At 39.2% G+C, this 19,235-nt stretch overlaps 1 protein-coding gene across 2 annotated transcripts in view; it reads right to left on the reverse strand.

Moving 5' to 3' along the window:
* Positions 1–19,235, reverse strand: part of Tbc1d30 (TBC1 domain family member 30) — an 87,904-nt gene that overhangs the window by 18,525 nt on the left and 50,144 nt on the right. For both annotated transcript variants that reach the window (XM_027928524.2, XM_027928534.2), the window contains 5 exons: positions 17,458–17,583; positions 15,347–15,532; positions 11,304–11,472; positions 9,303–9,471; positions 4,120–4,225 (listed from right to left, as the gene is read on the reverse strand). In XM_027928524.2, the coding sequence (XP_027784325.2) occupies positions 4,120–4,225; positions 9,303–9,471; positions 11,304–11,472; positions 15,347–15,532; positions 17,458–17,583 (756 nt within the window). The remainder of the gene's footprint in view (positions 1–4,119; positions 4,226–9,302; positions 9,472–11,303; positions 11,473–15,346; positions 15,533–17,457; positions 17,584–19,235) is intronic.

The following is a 19,235-nucleotide window of genomic DNA, read 5'->3' on the forward strand; positions in this document are numbered from 1 at the left end:
GGGTGGATGGTCTCAGCTCACTACAGCTAGACACCTGGCCAAAAAGGAAACTGGCTCCACTGGGCATTCAGGTCTCTTCCATTAAAGGCTTTCCCTTCTCTATTGTTTACTTGTAGTTAGTTCTTTAAAGAAGTAATCAGTGTTCCTGAAACAAACTTGTTTATAGTTCTTCACGTACATTCACTCACTTACTCGAAGGGCTCATTGTGTCTGAGGCAGCTCTGTCCCATGAGCCTAAGTATCCCTGGCACAACCCTGCAGCACTCAGGGTACACAAAAACCTCTAAGCTTAAACCTGGGGCAGTGGCACATGCCTATAATCCCAGCAGCTTGGAAGGCTAAAACAGGAGGATCCCAAGTTCAAAGCCAGCCTTAGCAAAAGTGAGGCACTAAGCAACTCAGTGAGACCCTGTCTCTAAATAAAATACAAAATAGGGTTGGGGGTATGGCTCAGTGGTCAAGTGTCCCTGAATTCAATCCCTGGTACAAGAAAAAAAAAAAAAGAAAGAAAAGAAAAACCCTCTAGGCTTCCAACTTATAAATTGAAGATTTTATAACAGATTCCAAATCTCTTAGAGCCAAAATATGTATAGTAATAGAATGTTAGGGTTCAAAGGAATTTAAACATAATGTAATTCAACCTCCCACCCACACAGAAGCCTCTTCTAGCACATCTCCAACAGATGGCCTCAAAGGCGCTGCCTAAACACTCCCAGTGATGGGCACACACTATTCTGCAGGACAGACGGTTTTAATTCTTGACAGAACTAATTAATCAAACATTGTCTCTCTATTGAATAAGCATCCACATCCTTGGGATTTCTACCCAATCACTGACGGAAAAAAGCGAACAGTGTGGGTCCAAGAGCACGTCTTGCCTCATGTCACGTGAGAACTGCCTTCAGATAATAGAAAATCACTCACAAACACTTTGGGGTGAGGTTTCTCAAGCACCTACAACTCTTCTGATATTAGCATCTAACCAACATTTCTCTACATTGCCCTCAAGGAATTTACCAGAGATGTGGTGGAAAGTCCTACTGAGATTCAGATAAACTGCTTCATCGGCACTCCCCCAATTTCCCTACTTAACATTATCAATTTAAAAGAAAAAATATAAAAAAGGTTGGGGATATAGCTCCGTGGTAGAGTACTTGCCTGATATGTAAGAAGCCCAGCACCATTCCCCTGCCTCCCCACCCCCCCAAAAAAAAGTGGAAACCGCTAATTAAAGGAGTGATCTTCAGGGGATAACCCAGCATATTAGTTTATGTACAATATTTAGAACAGAAAGAAACAGGAAAGCCCAAAAGAGAAGAATCCTTTCATATCTTTGCATTCAACCCACATTTTTCATCTGGAGCAATTTCAAGTTTACTGGAAGATTTAGAGTCTATTGTAGCCAGATCACAATCATTGAATTTTTTTTTAAAGTAAATTCAGGAAAGAGTGGATTAGAATGGCATTCACCATTTCCACCCCACTCCTGACCCTTGTGCACTAGGTCCTCTTTCCTCCTCAGCCCCTGTGCACACTCTTCTCAGGGCACATAGGAGCCTATATGCCTCATAAGGATAGACCACACATCTTCTCCCCATATGTATCCCCAGCATGTGGTACAGTACCTGACATTTAGAGATGCTCAATAAATATTTGGAAAAGCTAATGCAGAGCCTAGAAAATGTGGCTGGGGCATTGATTTTACAAGACTACCAAGAAATACAGATGGCTTTAGAAAGTAGAACGATGAGGCAATCAAAGCAATAAGTATGGACAATTACTTAGGCAGCCAAGTGCTGATGACTGTATTGGAACAGAAGGAAAGAGAAAGGAGGGTTGTACCTGTGAGTTTTGTTTAGCCAAGTGAACACTGATTTAAAAAGAAAAAGCAGAGCCAGGTGAAGTAGGACATGCCTGTAATCCCAATGGCTCAGGAGGCTGAGACAGGAAGATCGTGAGTTCAAAGGCAGCCTCAGCAATTTAGAAAGGTGCTACGCAACTCAGTGAGACCCTGTTTCTAGATAAAATACAAAATAGGGCTGGGGATGTGGCTCAGGGTTTGAGTGCCCCTGAGTTCAATCCCCACCAAATAAATTCCCACCAAAATAAATTCTCTGTTCTATTTTTTTTTTAAATGAAGAGAAAAAAGAAAAAGTAGAAAACTAACCACAGACTCTCAATGAGCAGCTCTCGTAAAAGGCAAAGTGCTAAGCACAGTCCATGTCCTCAAAGAAATTACAATACAATTGAGGAAATGAGAGCCATCTTGAATCAAGGCAGAAGATGAAGAAAGCTTTCAAGAGGCACAAATAAAATACCCAGGGAGACGGGAGACGATTTTGTTGAAACTGAGAGAAGTTTCATAAAGGATGACGGCCTCTGAACTGAATTTTCTGCAGGAATCTTTATGAAGGCAGAAAAGCAAGACTGTGGAGAGAAGAAGGCTAAGGAGGTGTGTTTCCAGGCATTTCTTTGAGCATAGAAAACAGTTTGACTTGATGAGAATAGGACAAGGGTCAGAGAGGGAGGAAAAAGGAACTGTGGCTGAAAAGGAAGATCAACACCAAATAGCCAAGAGTCCTGGATGTTTAGCTGAGTGATTTCTGCTGCTCTAGAGGCAGTGAGAAGCTGTGGAAGTTCCACATGAGGGAGAAGGAATAATCCTTCAGAGTCCTACTTTAGACAGATGATGGTGTCTTCTTCCTTTTTTTTTTTTTTTTTTTCTTGGTACCAGAGCTATATCTCCAGCCCTTTTTTAAAAATATTTTATTTACAGACAGGGTCTCACTGAGTGGCTTTAGGACCTCACTAAGTTGCAGAGGCTGGCTTTGAACTCGCAATCCTCCTGCCTCAGCCTCCCAAGCCACCAGGGTTGCAGGCATATGCCAGTGTACTCGTCTGATTCTGTCATTTCTGTAGCATGTACAGAGTCTCATGTTTGGAAAATGCCAGTGATGGACCTGGGACAAAGAAGAGTGTTCAGTAAAAGGCACCATCCTTCAAGAGAGAATGAGCAATGAAATAACAGGCCAGGATGTGTGAGAAGAGTTGGAATCAGAGCATAAAATTAGGGCCAGACAGAACACTTCTTCCTTTAAGACAGACAGGAAGAAATAAAAGGGATGAGAGTACACAGGGACACTGAGGTAAAAGTAAGAATGCTCAAGGGAATTGTATCAAAGGGTCAGATAAATCAGATTGCTGCCTGCCAAGAGCAAGAGAGTCTGAGGAGCTGGGGGAGCCTTGGAGTGAGCCACAAAATGAACAAAGCCCCTCACCTATCTGCCTGAAATTGTCCTGAGTCTTGGTTTTGTAGCCTGTTGAGTGATCCTGGCACCTCAAAATGACCATGGGACCCCAACATAAAGGTGAAAGTTGAAGCTGAGAAAAAGGAGAAAAATCACAGAGAAGGAAGGAAGTCCCCAGGACAACCCTGGATACAGCCTCCCGTTTGTCAGTGGCAAGAGGAAGAAATAAGAAGAAAAGAAGTGATTGAAAGCACCGGAGGAGAATGAGGACAAAACTCTGTTGCAGACTCTAATGGAAGAAAGAGCACCAACACACCAGCTCTCTTTTCTACACTTGCTGTCAATTTCAGTGACTTGGTCAATGTGATCTTGAAAGACAGCAAAACATGAAGGAAAATATGCAAACCCTTTAAGTCTTTCATGCTGAAATTTATGATTCATGTATAATAAACTGGTTTTAGAAAGTAGAACAATGAAGGTGAAATGAATCAAAATGCCAATTAGAATAATCTTCTTTTGTATCCTAATACCTGCCCCCAAATAACAATTTTACCCCACAAATATCCCTTTAAGAAGGCTAAGAATTAGATTCAGAATAAAACACTATTTTCCCCCTGATTTATTTCTATTTTGCGCCTAATGTTTCTTAAGCGGCGCAGTTTGAAGGAAAGCCCTAACAAACAGCCATCATTCATTTCTTCCTTCCTCTTGTCACATAAATTCTTATCAAATTAGACACAGACTCTTAGTCAACTGAAAAAATTAGACTGACAGCTAGCCAAATATATTTCCCATAGACTGCTGCTCTGACACCGGTAGTTACTTTAGCTCTGGGTTCCTGCACCCAGGCTGGGCCCCGCTGCCCACTCACCTGCATGAGTTCATGGCTTTGCAGAAGGTCATTCTCCAGCATCTCCTGGGTGAGGCGCCCCATGGTGCCATAGAATTCATCTGCTGTTTCACAACATTCTATCTGCCTAGATGAAGAAAGAAGGGGAAAAGGACTTATTGAGGGCACTCATGCTGTGTAATGGGTATGTGCTGTAGATACAAGATGTGCTGCCTCTCACCATCAACCAAGTTAGCAATCAACAGAAATCAAAATCCTGGGACACAATGAATATGAAATAAAGATCAAAGGTACCAAAACCAAGTTGGTCCAGTGGTCTACACCCATCATACAGGCTACTCTGGGGCTGAGGCAGGAGGATGCTTGAACCCAGGAGTTCAAGACCAGCCTGGGCAACATAGTAAAACCTCATTTAAAAAAAATAGCAATCTAGAGGTACTTGTTCTGGTATGCACTCCCAAAATCCCAGCAACACAGCCCCACTGTGGCTCTTCATGGGTTCCATTTGACACATTCTATATATCAGAAGACCCAGCACTGATCAGAAATTATAACCACAGAATTAGGTACTAAAGAACAATTATCCCCTGCAGAGACTCTGTTGATCTTAATCTACAGTGATAGCATGAATAGGTGGAAACCAAACCACAGTAGAGCTAAAAGTCAAAAAATACACAAACGTCATTTGCATATTTCATCAGTCCACAAGAACTTTCTGAGCCCTTCTCAGGGAAGAATCTATTACCTGGTAACCTGTGAGATAGGTTGGACTTTCAACTTTCTTCTAAATTGGGGGGGGGGGGGGGGGTGAGTAATCCAGGACAAAGAACACAGGGTATTTCTGTTTTATCTATTATACTGTTCTTTGTACAGTTGGACAGTTCAATTTGCTCACCAACTGGGTGATGTTCATAGAATCATCCAAAAAAAAAAAAAAATGATGATGGAAAAACCTCAGGCTTCAGGGTATTGTGTGGGTTGTTTATGATTGTATAAGTATATAAATGAAGTAAACTACTAAAATATTATTAAAAAGATACAGCGTAGGATGTGGGCATAAATGAAAAGTGGTTAAGTTTACCCTTAGGGAGTGAAGAAGAGAAAAAGTGCTTTGAAAAATGCTCTCCAAGCTGACAAAGAAGAAAAAACATTCTAAAGACACCAATGCAGGAAACAGCAGGCCTATCTGGGGAACGGCAAGTAGCTCCACAAGACCAGGGGGCAAATGAACGCACAGCCAGAGGGAGCCAGTGAACGCTGAGGCTAGAAAGCAGCAGATATATGATCACAAAGGCCTCACCTGCCAGCTGAACCACTTCAGGACAATAGTGTTGAAAGGCTTTTATTAGGGAGTGAGGGGACAGCTGTGTCCTTGGGAAGGTCAGCCTGGAGGTGGCATGGCAAATGTGGTGCATGACTGGAGACCAGAGAAGACACACCACAATGGGCAATCAACAGAAATCAGTGAGGGAGTGTGCCAAGATGGTGAGCCAGAGAAGAAAAGACACAGCAAGAGATGCTAGTGCAGATGAACTGATGGTCTACAACTTACAGATTCCAAAAGCACCCCTCGGTGAGTGAAAGGAGGGAATCCCCAGCCGCAGAAGGTGGAAGGAGATGCCCCATGGATAGCCATACGTAAGGCACATATGTTGCTCAGGCACACATCAACTAGAGATTACCTTTTATGCTGTTTATGGTTTTTCCAATGAAACATTTGTGGAGTGGATTACAGGCACTAGAGTCAGAAAGATCCAGGGGTAAGTCTCAGCCCTGCTAATCATTAGCTGTGGGATAGTCTTCTCACTTGAAATGACAGGGAGGAATAACCCTACCTACTTCCCAGCATTATTGGGAGATCTAAATGAGCTGAATTTACCTAACATAATGACAGACACTGTCAGCACTTGATGATATGTGTTGGTTGCCTTCCCTTGCATGCTAAAAAGATTTTCAATTATGATAAGCAAAGATTATACCAGACTGATTTTATATATATATATATATATATATATATATATATACACACACACACACACACACATATATATATATATATATATATATATGCCACAAACTATCCATGGGCTGTGTGTGGACAGTTGCACACAGTAGCCTCCTGAGGGGATAAGTCTGGCATTGGGAACTCCCTCTGGCACCCACACCCATGCAGGTGAACTTCCCCCTGAAGCTCTGCCAAAGATTCCACACTGCACCTGAGATGGGTGTGACCTGCCAAGATGTCAATCACCCTGCTGACTGCGAGACATCATGAAGCAAGACTCCACCCTTGCAACCTTATCCCTTCCTTTGATGTACCCGCTTAAATAAACCACCAGAGCCATTTTCTCTTTGTCTAGTTCCAGAACCCATGTAGACTAGATCTATCCAGGGCTTCGCATTCTGTAAATATATCTGAGTATTTGTGCTTTGTTCCTGACTAATCATCTGAGAATGTAAGTTTTAGGGTGGCTTAGACTCCTCTGGTGGAGGAGAGATGGCAAGAGAACCCCTCAAAGAGATGCTGGCCATCATCACCCTGATATATATATATGATCATGAAGTTCAGGATATGATATATGTATATATACACATACATATATTGCAAACACTCATGAATATTAGCCACTTATTATCAGTAGACTTGCATAATTAAAAGCACAGATTCACATTAGATTGGATAGAGAGAAATGATGGGAGGGGAGGGGAGGAGTAGGGGGAATAGGAAGGGCAGCAGAATAGAATAGACATTATGATTGCTGTATGTATATAGGTGACTCTATGACCAGTGTGATTCTGCAATCTGTACAATCAGAAAAATGAGAAATTATACCCCAATGATTCAAATGTATGAATTGCCAAGATCATTGTAATGTCATGTGTAGCTAATAAAAAAATAAAATAAAATAAAAAAGCACAGATTCAGGTCCAGGATACTTGGGTTTAAAACCAGGACCTTCCATTTACGAAAAGGGGGACTTTAGGCAATTCACTGAATCCTGTGTCTCAATTCTCACATCTATAAAATGAAGATGATGACAATATATACCTCTACAGGATGATGGTGAAGAATGACTTAGTTAATGTATGTGGAGGACTTGGAACAGTGCCTGTCCATTTCAAACACTCAATGAATACTGGCTCTTACTTGCAGCTATTGTTATTCTGTAAGAGTGACACTGCTGAGATTACCATAGGAATAAATTCCCATCCTCCAGATAATGACTAGATGGGCATAAAGCCAGGACTTCCTCTTTTCTTCCTGCCCCATTATTAAGAAGTCACAAAGGTGAATATCACTGTCCCCCGATACAATAGAGAGCTTTACTATTTTAATACTACCAACCAGTCACCTAGTAACTGGACCGTCACACCCAGAAAAACTCAAAAAGCTTATAATATATAATGTTGATCAAACACATGTGACTACAGAATGAGTTAGATACTGGGAGAAAATGAAAATCAAACAGTACACTAAATCCCACACAGATGAACTGATTGGCCTACCTGAAAAGTAAAACAAAACACCACACTAAATCCATCAGATGGATTGTTTGGCCTACCTGAAAAGCAATGTTCAATAAAACAAAGGCAAAGGAGAGAGCTATGTCATATTTTAAAATACTTGTACACAATAATGATTTTTTTAAATCCCTGAATTGATAGTTAGTGGATCTTTTTGCGGGGGGAGGGGGATACCAGGGATTGAACTCAGGGGCACTCAACCACTGAGCCACATCCACAGCACTTTCTAGTATTTTATTTAGAGACAGGGTCTCACTGAGTTGCTTAGCGCCTCACTGTTCCTAAGACTGACTTAGAACTCACCATCCTCTTGCCTCAGCCTCCTGAACTGCTGGGGTTACAGGCATGCGCTACCACGCCTAGATGGTGAAACTTTTTTTGCAAAAAAAAAAAAAAAAAAGTGCTGGATGTCTCCCAGGAAACAAGTTATCATAAATAAAAAGGCGAGTTTAAAAAAGGTTTTGAAAAAAGACACTGCCAGTGGTTTATTAGTTTTTTGACATGTTGTCCATGCCATAGGTAATGTTATGGTTTGGATATCAGATGTTCCCCAAAAGCTCCTGTGTTGAGCAAGAGGTTAAACAATTAGATTATGAGAGCAGTGACCTATGAGTCCATTCTTATTTGAATGGATGGTAACTGTTGGTAGATGGTGTGTGGCTGGAAGAAGTGAGGTCACTGGGAGCCTGTGGGGATTACATCTTGCCCCCCTGACTCTTCCTTCATTCTCTCTACTTCTTGGCCACCATGAGCAAAGCAGTTTCCCTCTACGACACCCTCCACCATGATGTTCTGTCTCATCTTGGGCCCAGAGCAATGGAGTTGGCCAACCATGAACTGAATTTCTGAAATTGTGAGTCAAAATAAATTTTTCCCTAAGTTTTTCTTGTAAGCCAGTTTGGTCACAGTGACAAAAAGCTTACTAACACATGTACCCACTCAAGTCATTCATAGCTCTGGGAAAGAAACATTGAAAACTTCTCTGCTTCTTAAGTAAACTGTTAACAGTCTCATCCTAATGTGTCTTCCATTAACCAAAGGTTACAATGTTAATGTATTAGTCATAATATATTAGAGATAAGTGAAACTACCCTATCTTTTTCAGCCCTGCTACTACTAGTAAGGAATGTAAGTAAAATTTATTTGGTAATATGTTTTGGCGGGACCAGATTTAAACACATAAGCAATTTTTCATGAAAAGAAAGGAGTTCCAGAGAGTCTACTATTGACTATGTACCAAGCACCCTATTAGAATCTTCTACAGGTTATCTTATTTAATTTTATCATAGTTCTGAATGGCAAAACAAAATAAATAATAAAGATTCATAAATAATCCAAAGTATTATATAAGCCAATAAATCCACATGCTCCTCTCCAGATCTTCCACTTTCTCTTCCATCTGAGTTTCCCTCCTTCCTCCAAAAGAATGTCCAGAGGGATGCTGAGGAGAGACTCAGCCAGGACAGGTCCACTGAGGAGGAGGGGAGAATCCTCCTCTTCCCTCTGCCCCGAGCAATCAAGGAGCAGGCAGCTGAGATTTCAGGAGCCTAAAGCAATTCAAGAAAGTTCACAACTTTCTCTTCTCCTCACACTCACTATCAATGCTTCGCATTCAAAGCACAAAAATTGCTTGAGGCTCTCAACACCACAGAATGAAGTAGATGAGGGAAATCACTTACTCTCCCAATTTTGCCCAGATGGCCAGTGACACCCTTAGGATGATCTCCGAACCTTCAAAGAAGACTGAATCCCAGATCTTTAAAACTGTGTGATTAGGGAGACACGTGGCAAAGAGAGTCAGAAACCACTGCATCGTGAAGACATTCGTAAGTGGGGGCTCGTATCCACCTGAAACAAAACAAGCATGCTTAATTCCTTCAAAATTGATGATGTGCGAGATGGGCAAACACCCTCTCTCAGTCTTCCATGTCCACTCAACTAGGTTCTATTTCTTGACTTATTCCTTCATTCTACATCCTGGTTCTTTCTTCCTTTTATTCCTTCCATGCTTCTGGAGGAACGTAGGTGTTTTTAATGAAAACCTCAATCATGTGAGCTTCACACATTCTTTATGATGCTTCAGAAATCTTAACCTAAAACCTAACTATGGCTCTACCTGTTGTAGGGTGCTGGAAATTAAGAAGAAAGTTTCCTCACCAAAAACAAAACAAAAATAAAGGATTTTAGCCTCTCAAAAGCAAAAGGCATCAGATTTTCAGAATCTTATAAAGCACACTTTTACTCAAATGTGGCCAAAAAGAATGAACTTGTTTATTATAATTTATCTGTCTGCTTCTTAAATTATGTACACAATTTTCAGCAAGCTAGCTGGAAAATCCCAAAATATTTGGAGACTAAACAACATTAAATTTAAATACATTTTGAACTAAACTATATATAGTTTGAAAGAAAGACCTGGGGTTCCATCCATTTTGAAATTCTGAATTTACTAAAAACAGTACTTCCACTTCTTGTGATATCATAAGCATATATTTTATTGAAATATAACAACTCAGACATTTAGACTGACCTTCCCTCCCAGTTACAGTCAGTATGCACAATTACTCAAGTGTAAGCAAAAAAGAGATCTGTTTTCCTGCACCCATTTTCTTCCTCCTTACCTATGAACAAACATTTGCTCAAAGATTAGAACCAGAGGTTATTCCTCATTAGCCAAGTGCCACGAAAGGGAAAACATGTAGCTCAGTAAAACATGTCTGACTGTAGGACCGGCAAAACCAGTCTATGCAGAAGCATTGTGAAACTCACGCAAGTATACAGTTACGCTGTACACCAAATTAAATGCAAATAGACTAGGAGAAAAAACTTAGAGACACCCAGCTGTCACTAAAATATCACAGTGTATTTTAATCAAAGATTAGATCCTCAAAATCCTTTAATATGCTCCAAGACTTAAATGTGTGGGTCCGACTAACCCACAAATGCATGATCTACAACAGGAACCAGCAGCCAAGTCCAGGAAACAGCAAAACAAAACATTCTTTCCCATATCAGAGCACAGACAATGGGTGTAATTGCACCAACTTCAACCAGGTACTGCTGAGGGCTATTGAGGCCAGTAGATGGCAGCAGCTCTGAGAACTGCACTTTCATAGCCTCAATGGTTCTCCAAAGCCAGCTTGTGCTAAATGGTACCTGAAGCTCAGCTTTAAAGAACTCCGACAGGTTTGGTGCCAGTGTAGAGCACTTTAGACAATAAGACACATACACCATTCTTCATCTAGAGTACAATATATCCCGTTAGTTTCTGATCTGGTACCAAGGGGATGTTAGGCTCTCAACCTGTTTTCTACCCATGACTAACTAGAGGCTTAACACATGACCCTACATCTGTATTTTCAGTTTTGTTTTTTTTCTCTGGGAATCTATTTCATTGCACCAAACTCTTACAACAGAAATACCTGGAAGGGCTGGGGTTATAGCTCTGTGGTAGAGTGCTTGCCTAGCACGTGTGAGGCACTGGGTTCGATCCTCAGCACCACATATATAAAAATAAATAAATAAAACAAAGGTATTGTGTCTATTTTAAAAAAAATTAAAAATTAAAAACAAAGAGATACCCAGAAACCTGCATTTCCATTCAATGTTAGCTCATGTATAGAGTGGAATCTCACAAGCCAAATATTTTTAAAGGTTTAATAGCAATGAAACATCACAACCTCCACTTTCTTTGTTTGCAGTTCTCTGAAGAGTATCCAGGTGCTGAGATAATTCAGGGAGTTTCATTCTCAAGAGGTCTCTGAAGACAGCCATATCCACAGATAATGCCCGGAGATTATTGACAAAATAGCTTTCAGGAAGTACCTTATCAATCAGGTAAATCATAATCTAAAGAAAAAGATAAAGAATAATACAGCTTCATAACAACCAAAATCCTAACATGTCCAAAATTAAAAGAATATAATTCAAATAGATAAAATGCAATTAGCCAAAGCAAACTCTCCTTTAAATGTGTCAGTACCAATTTTTCAAGGCTCACTTACACCTGATGTAAGGAGAAGGCAGCACAATTATCTAAATAACTTAGACCCAAATTCTGCCGCCCTCTGAAATTCCTAGATGGGCCACCAGACCCCATAAGCAGCTGTGATCACACAACTCTCAGCTTCACTGAGGAATGAGAAAGCACAGGCTTCATCAGCCACCAGCAGGAGCCTCAGCATGGAATCCTGGATGAGTAGTTTACCACGTCAATACGAAACCCAAGAGATGGGCCTATCATAAAACACCCACGCTGAGGTGGCCCTGAGATTCACTTTCCAATTACCTGGGTTATTACAGCAACTGATGTTGGTTTTTGACTACTTTCTTCTCCCAGGAGAATGCAACCAAGTTTTGTTTGAACAAATGGGACTGTTTTAAACCCACATTTCTTTCATAAGATCATCACCTGATTTCTTCAAATTACAATCTTCATTCTTGAGTTTTATACTTGTAGTATCTTTTCTAAAGTGTTAAGAACCACTAGATCTAGTAACACAAAAACAAGTTCTGGGGGCTGGGATTGTGGCTCAGTGGTAGAGCGTTCACCTAGCACATGTGAGGCCCTGGGTTCAATCCTCAGCACCATATAAAAATAAATAAAATAAAGGTAGTGTGTCCAACTACAACTAAAAAATTAATATTAAAAAAAATGCACAAGTTCTGTCCTTCAATCCCTAGTCCTTTCCCTGTCTGCTTTTATAGTCCATAAGAGACCAGATCATTCCCAGAGCACCAGAAAAACAAAATTAAGAACAAAATCATAGCTGGCTCTGTATGCAGGCGGAAAAGTGCTGTCTCACATTTTTTATCTTCAGGATACCACAAAACTCTATTTTCAAAAAAAATAAAGTGATAGATAAAAATCGATCTACCTCTGATCAATAGAGATCTCCCTATCTATCTTCCAGCCCTGCCATGGGACCATTTTCCCCTTATTCCTGGCTTATACTTTCTAATTTTCGATTATGGTTTTGTATGATTCTTGAGAAAGCCCTCTGAGGTTTTTGATCCACAAGCCTAGGGAGACTTCTTACATCAGCACAGAATGTACCAGGTAAATGTATCATTGTCTGGGAAACAGGAGCTCGGCAAGACAAGGAGTACATTCAGTCCACATGGAGGAAGAGGTCCCAGATGGGAAAGAGCAGACTCCCAGCAGGGTAGAGCACCCCAGTAGGCACCTAGCACTCCATGGATCTGGAGAAAGGGGATTTATAGGAACAGAAAGGCAAATTTAAAGGTAATGGTCTGGGGGTTATTATCCTTTTCACCTAAGGAGAAGTTATATAGTACCAAGAAAAGCACTCAAGTCATTATTAAGAAATTATGATCCCATCAAAATTATGAGAATAAGAAAAGATATTTCTTCGATTATTCTAGTAATTCTTATAATAAAATTCTCAGTATAAAGTCATCTCAAAGTCTGGTGTTAAGACAAAAGAGACAGCTCACTACCAAATTTCAAAGACCAAATCATATATCTTAAAAAAATAAATAAATAAATGAGATAAGTAATGAAAGGGCTTCAAATTTTTGACAAATATTTAGAAACAAAATAATGACTGGGCTGGAGTTCTGGCTCAATGGTAGAGCGCTTGCCTCACATGTGTGAGACACTGGGTTCAATTCTCAGTACCACATATTAATTAATACAATAAAGTCCTTTGACAACTAAAAAACATTTTAAAAATCTAATAATAATTACTAACAAAAGACAGTTCTGGAAATCAGAAAAAAAGTTGTTCACCTTTTTTAATAAACTATGAATTTCCCTAATAATTTCAACTTGCTGATGCCAAAATGGCTGCTAAAAAAACACAGACACTGATATTTTTCTTGGCATCAGAAGTGCTTCTTCATCAACCCAACTTTCCTCTGCATATTAAATATCTAATCACAAGATCTACACATTCCTAAACAATGATGATATATGTCATCTCATTCCATGGGGCTTATTTTCTTGGGGACAGAAATAAAAATATTCAGTTTCTCTGCTTTGTCCAATCCATCTTTTTATGTGAATTTTAGTTTCTCTGGTACCACTGAGTCCTTTCATGAGTTGATTGGCAATGTATACTCCTTTTCCCAAACTTCTCCAGCTCTCTGACCTGAATCACTTATTCCAACTTTTTAACAGAACAATTTCCATTTCATAGCCATACAAATTATATCTGGAAAAAATACTAACAGTGATAGAATGAGTAAATAAAATTGTTTCTTAATTTAAAATGTCTTAAATTCACACATTTAATTTGTCACTGTCCACCACCCCACTTCCCCACCCCACCTATTTGATAAACAAGTCATTTCAAAGCTATTTCCTTAAATACATGAATGGAAAAAGTGAGCAGGTCAACACACACTTAGATCATGTCCGGCTGGGTTTATAATTAAGTCCACTGTGATGTGTATAAACCTAGGAGGAACATGTGCTTATTTTTCCATATCACACTAGTCAGTGATAGAGAATGTCACTGAGGTATTCACCACAGTCAAACACAAGAGTTGGTAGGGTTGGGAAGGTGTTTTGAATACAGAGAACAAGCCTCCATCTAATATATCACAAACACTACAATCAGCAGCTGCTTAAATGTTCAAATATGAATTGGCAACCCACATTGTCCTAAGCAATTAAGGCAGTGGCCATCCCCCACATTTGCAAGGCTTCATTTATTTCTCATAAAGACTATTTCTGGTGACACATGACTCACATTCAGACCCATAAACTTACATTGTTAGTGTTTTATCTCAAGTTGTTTTCAGAATTGTGTCTAACTAATAAAGGTCCTACACACCGAAGATTAAAAGGTAATGATATAATTCACTTCCATGACCTTTCTCCAAACACCTTCCATAGATACACTCAGCCCACCTCCTCTATATCTCACCCCAAATATGAAAGAGTAAAGGAACCAAATAAGTCTATCCAACCAGAATTAAAGATAACTGGCATGGTAGGCAGTTATAAAATGAACCCCAGTAACCTCCACCTCGTGGTAGTCTTCCCCTTGAGTATGAGCTAGACCTGGTGACTGCTTCATAGGAATAGAATATGGAAAAACAATGGATGTCACTTCTGATATTTGGCTACAAATCTATACCTTGAACTTCTCTGCCTCACTTGCTTTTATTCTCTTGCTCCCTCAAGGATGCCAGGAACCAAGTGGTGGGGTATAGGGGCTTACATGGCAAGGAAATAAAAGAGGCCACCAGTCAATAGCCAGAGACCCTCAGTTCAACAGCCTGTGAGGAATTAAGTCTTGCCAACAACCACATGAACAAACTTGATGAATGCTCCCCCCACCACCCGTCAAGCCTTCAAATAAGAACATAACCACCAACAGTTTAAATGCCACAATGATATGACCTTGAGTCAGCTAAGCTGTGCCCAGATTTCTGACTCAAAGAAACCATAAGGTAATACATGCTAGCTGTCTTAAGCAGCTAATTGTTACACAAACATGATAATTAACACAATTAATATTTAAGTTGCCTTTAACATATGATGCCTTATAAGTGAGACTAGAAAATAATCACCCTCACAGTCAGCAGCTACGTGAGTCACTTGACATGGCTTTAACCTGGAGAAAATGCTAACCTAGGTCATTACCAAAGTATGGAAAACACCTTGGAAAAGGGAGAGGCGTCAGGGAAGAGAATTATAGCTCCAGTTTTCTACTCTAAGAGAATTCCAGTCCCCTCCATCAATGACACTTACTTTCAATGCATCCCCTTCATTGCCTTCCATAACTTCCAGAATTAGCGCAGCCAGGATGTTAAAGCCTTGGCAGTACCCGACATTCTTGTTCCATCGGGCATAGGCCAGCAGCACCCGCTTCAGCACAACCCTGTCCTGCTCAGCCTCTTGGCCACAGTAAGAACTGCAGCCTGTACGGTGAAGATCCTAAAAAATAAAGGGAGCAATATTATTAAAATACCTGCTAATGCTCCCTCACAAGGAAAATACCTTTTGTTATTTGTCTCACCATTAAATAGATCAAAATATCAACATGGATTTTTAGCTTTTTTTAAATGTATATGTAACTTATACACATAGGCCAAAACATGTTTTTTAAGTTTTCTCTTTCAAATGTTTTCTAATATACTGTCTGTGCAAGGGGAAGATCAGTCAGGCAAATTTTCTACTTAGAGAGTTCCCAGAATTAACATAAAAAAATAACTCAATTAACAAAAATGACATTATAATTTCACATAAATTGATAGTTTATTTTTTAAATGGGCATCAGTCACATATATACACAGATACATAAATATGTGTGTAGATATATGTATATGTGTATACATATATATTTTAAAAATTTATAAATAAATGTATATGTATATAAAATATATATATATAAAAAAACAATAGCCAGGGCTGGGGTTGTAGCTCAGTGGTAGAGCACTTGCCTAGGATATGTGAGGCACTGGGTTCGGTTCTCAGCACCACATGCAAATAAATTAATTAAATAAAAGGTCCATCAACAACTAAAAAAATATTTTTAAAAAATAGCCATTTCAACACATTTATGATAGAGGCTCACAGTCCCTCCTAAAAATTATGGTATAATATTTAGCTACCAAAACACTAAATAATATTAGGGAGTAAATCAAAATAGAAAAAAAAATCTATATTATAGAAAGAAAAATCATTCTATCCAAAACATTTTTTAAATTTGTGTAAGGACAGAAACATTTGTTCTGCATTAATATGTAATGAGAGCAATATCTACAATTTAATTACCAAGCAGAGACTCTGATTTTCGGCAGCTGAAGTCATTTTATTGACATAGCATTTGCTTCATTGGGAAAAAGAACAGATCCCCTTAATAACATGTTTATTATAAAATGTGCACTCTCTTAGTTCACAAGCTAAACAGAAAGAAAATATTTCAAATATGAAATGTTTATCTCAGTGAAACATTCTGAAATTTCAAAGAGACAGTTGAAATGTGGATAATGCAAAGGTTTTTAATATGCAATGTGAAATGCCATAATTTTTTATCATTTGTCTGAAATAGATCAAGTTAGGTTAGAAAGTTGCTCACTTCAGTTAGTACTTCCTCCTTTAAAAAATATACTCAAATATGCCAAAACATTAGCTATCTTGTAGCAGCCAAAAATTAGATGAAACAACCATCCTTTTAAAATCCCAGCTTAGTATCACACTGTAATGCACTCATAAAAAAAATCAAAAAGCATGTGCTAGAGCCTTATATAAGAGGATTATTCTGGAATCGAGTGGAATCAGCATCCTGGTGCTTTGAGCACCAGGCTCTAATCAACTGCAATAACACAGGTAGGTGAACCACAGCTGCCTCTACAGCTTGCTTGAACCTGTAACCATCCGATTTAAGGTAGACCCATCAGTCAACTCTAACTATCTCTATAAATTAACAGTTAAGAAACTATCAAAGACCCTAATAAGAGCCAAATGATTCTACTATGAAACTTTAAGTTTCTCCAATCAGTGCCTTTTATGTAAAACTCAGTTTAGCAAAGCACTAACCTATGCTAGAGGGGAAAAACTAAAAAAGGAAATTCAATCTCCTATCATGTGATGAAGATAAACAAATTGAATATGAGTGGAAGCTCATTCATTCACAAGCATTTTCTTCTTACCAGCAACATTTAAATTGATGAAAATAAGGCATAGTTGAGTTTCCCCTTTAAAAAAAAAAAAAGCTATTAACTAATAAAACAAAGACGCAGAAAATACAAAGACATTGGACCAAAGGTAGAGACCATTTGATCCTCTATCTAGGAAACATTTGGCTCTTAGAGTCTTTTTTCTACATTAGAACTACAGGCCAAGTGCAGGGGCATTACCTTGACTATCTGAATTCCCATCGAATCATCATCAGGATTACTCCTTTCATTGAAAGTGAAACGCATGGTTTTATCCCAGTCAATGGCTATACTGTGCAAATAATGATCTGCCAAGGTCAACCAAACCTAAAATATTGCATAAATAAAAAAGGTTGCTAAAGTAGAATATGTAATTTCACTTTTGTTAGAAAATAGTTACTGCATCCGACAAGAAAATGGGAACCGTTCCTAATCCAGATAAAGCTTGTACGTCAAGATCTGTAAGAACCTCATCAAAATTTTTGCTGTACTGAATTGCGACCTTTGAATCCTTTCATTTTTTTCTTTCAATAACTATTTGTAAAGTTCCTACCATGTGTCAAGTAACAATCCAAGCATTAGAAAACAAGCCATGAGTTTTTTGGAATTTTATTTCAGTTTCATTAGATTCGCTGCATTTTCTTATAAACTTGCTTTACTTGGCTCTAAGTTACTTTCATGCTTGGGCAAAACCCACTTGGCCACTCATAGTGGTGGGGCCTTTTTTTCACCATGGAGGCCTCTGCCTTTAAATCATCCCTCCCACACACATAAAACTAACAGATGGGCTCCCATAATGAAGAACTTTTTTAAAAGAGTCATTGGATATTTTTACTCCTTTGTCTTACCCAGAAAATCTGCTTCTACAAAATGCATTTCATAATGCCATTTTAAATATTTATTCTAAGGAACTTTCAATGTTCAAATTCTAGGAGTATTAAAACTAGGTTTATAAATTAATATCCTAAGAACACATTTCAGGTTTTGGTATTTTAACTTGATTTTGCAGGAATAGCATTGATTAGTATTTCCAACCAGACTCATAAGCATCAGAATCATATGTCCAAATGCACACTTGATACCTTCAAGTTAGATATCTAATAGGCATCTCAACTTTAATAGATCCCAAACCAAACAGCTAATCTCCCACCAACCCAACTCTACATACAATCATAAAGTATTGCACCCCTGATCCTCCCATCTATATAAACAGTAACTCTCTACCTTTCCAGTCAGTCAGGCCAAAATCTTAAAGTCCTCCTGGACAAACCTTTCATACATTATATTCAGCCCACTTGGATTTCATATCAGCTGAGTATTCAAAATATATATCTAGAATTTGACCCTCCTCTCCATCTCCACTGCCCCAACCTAAATCATCTGTTGCCTGAATTACTGTGAGTCTCCAACTGATCTCCCTCCTTCTGCCCTTGGCTCTCATATTCTCAAGTTAGCCACCAGATCTGTCCCTTTGAAACATAATTCAGATTATGTTACTCCCCTACTCAAACTTCCCATTCCACACTGAGCAAAAAACCCAAGTCCAGCCAGAGTGTACCACCCTTCTGTTACCTCTAAGACTCTCTCCCCTATTGCTTCTCACTTCGTCCTCTGTGCTCCACCCCACCCCTCTGCTTTGGATTGTATCAGGTGAGATGCTCTCACCTGAGGGCGTTTGCATCGGCTCTTCCCTTAGCCTGGAGTGTTCTCCCTCAGGTAGCTACATTTCTGACTTCTTCACTCCCTCAGGGCTCTACTCATGCATTACTTTGCTATTTAAAATTCTACCTCCTTACCCCTATTCTCCCACACTCTCCTTATTTCTTTCTGTGTTTTATTTTTATCCACAGCACTTGTCACCATCTGACATACTTTATATTTTATTCATTGTAAGCTCCTCAGGACAAAAACTTCAGTCTGCTGTTGTTTTCACTGCTGCATCCCTAGCACCTAGAACAGTACATGATACAGAATGGATA

The sequence above is a fragment of the Marmota flaviventris genome, chromosome 3 (genome assembly GCF_047511675.1).
Source record: "Marmota flaviventris isolate mMarFla1 chromosome 3, mMarFla1.hap1, whole genome shotgun sequence".
Lineage (NCBI taxonomy): Eukaryota > Metazoa > Chordata > Mammalia > Rodentia > Sciuridae > Marmota > Marmota flaviventris.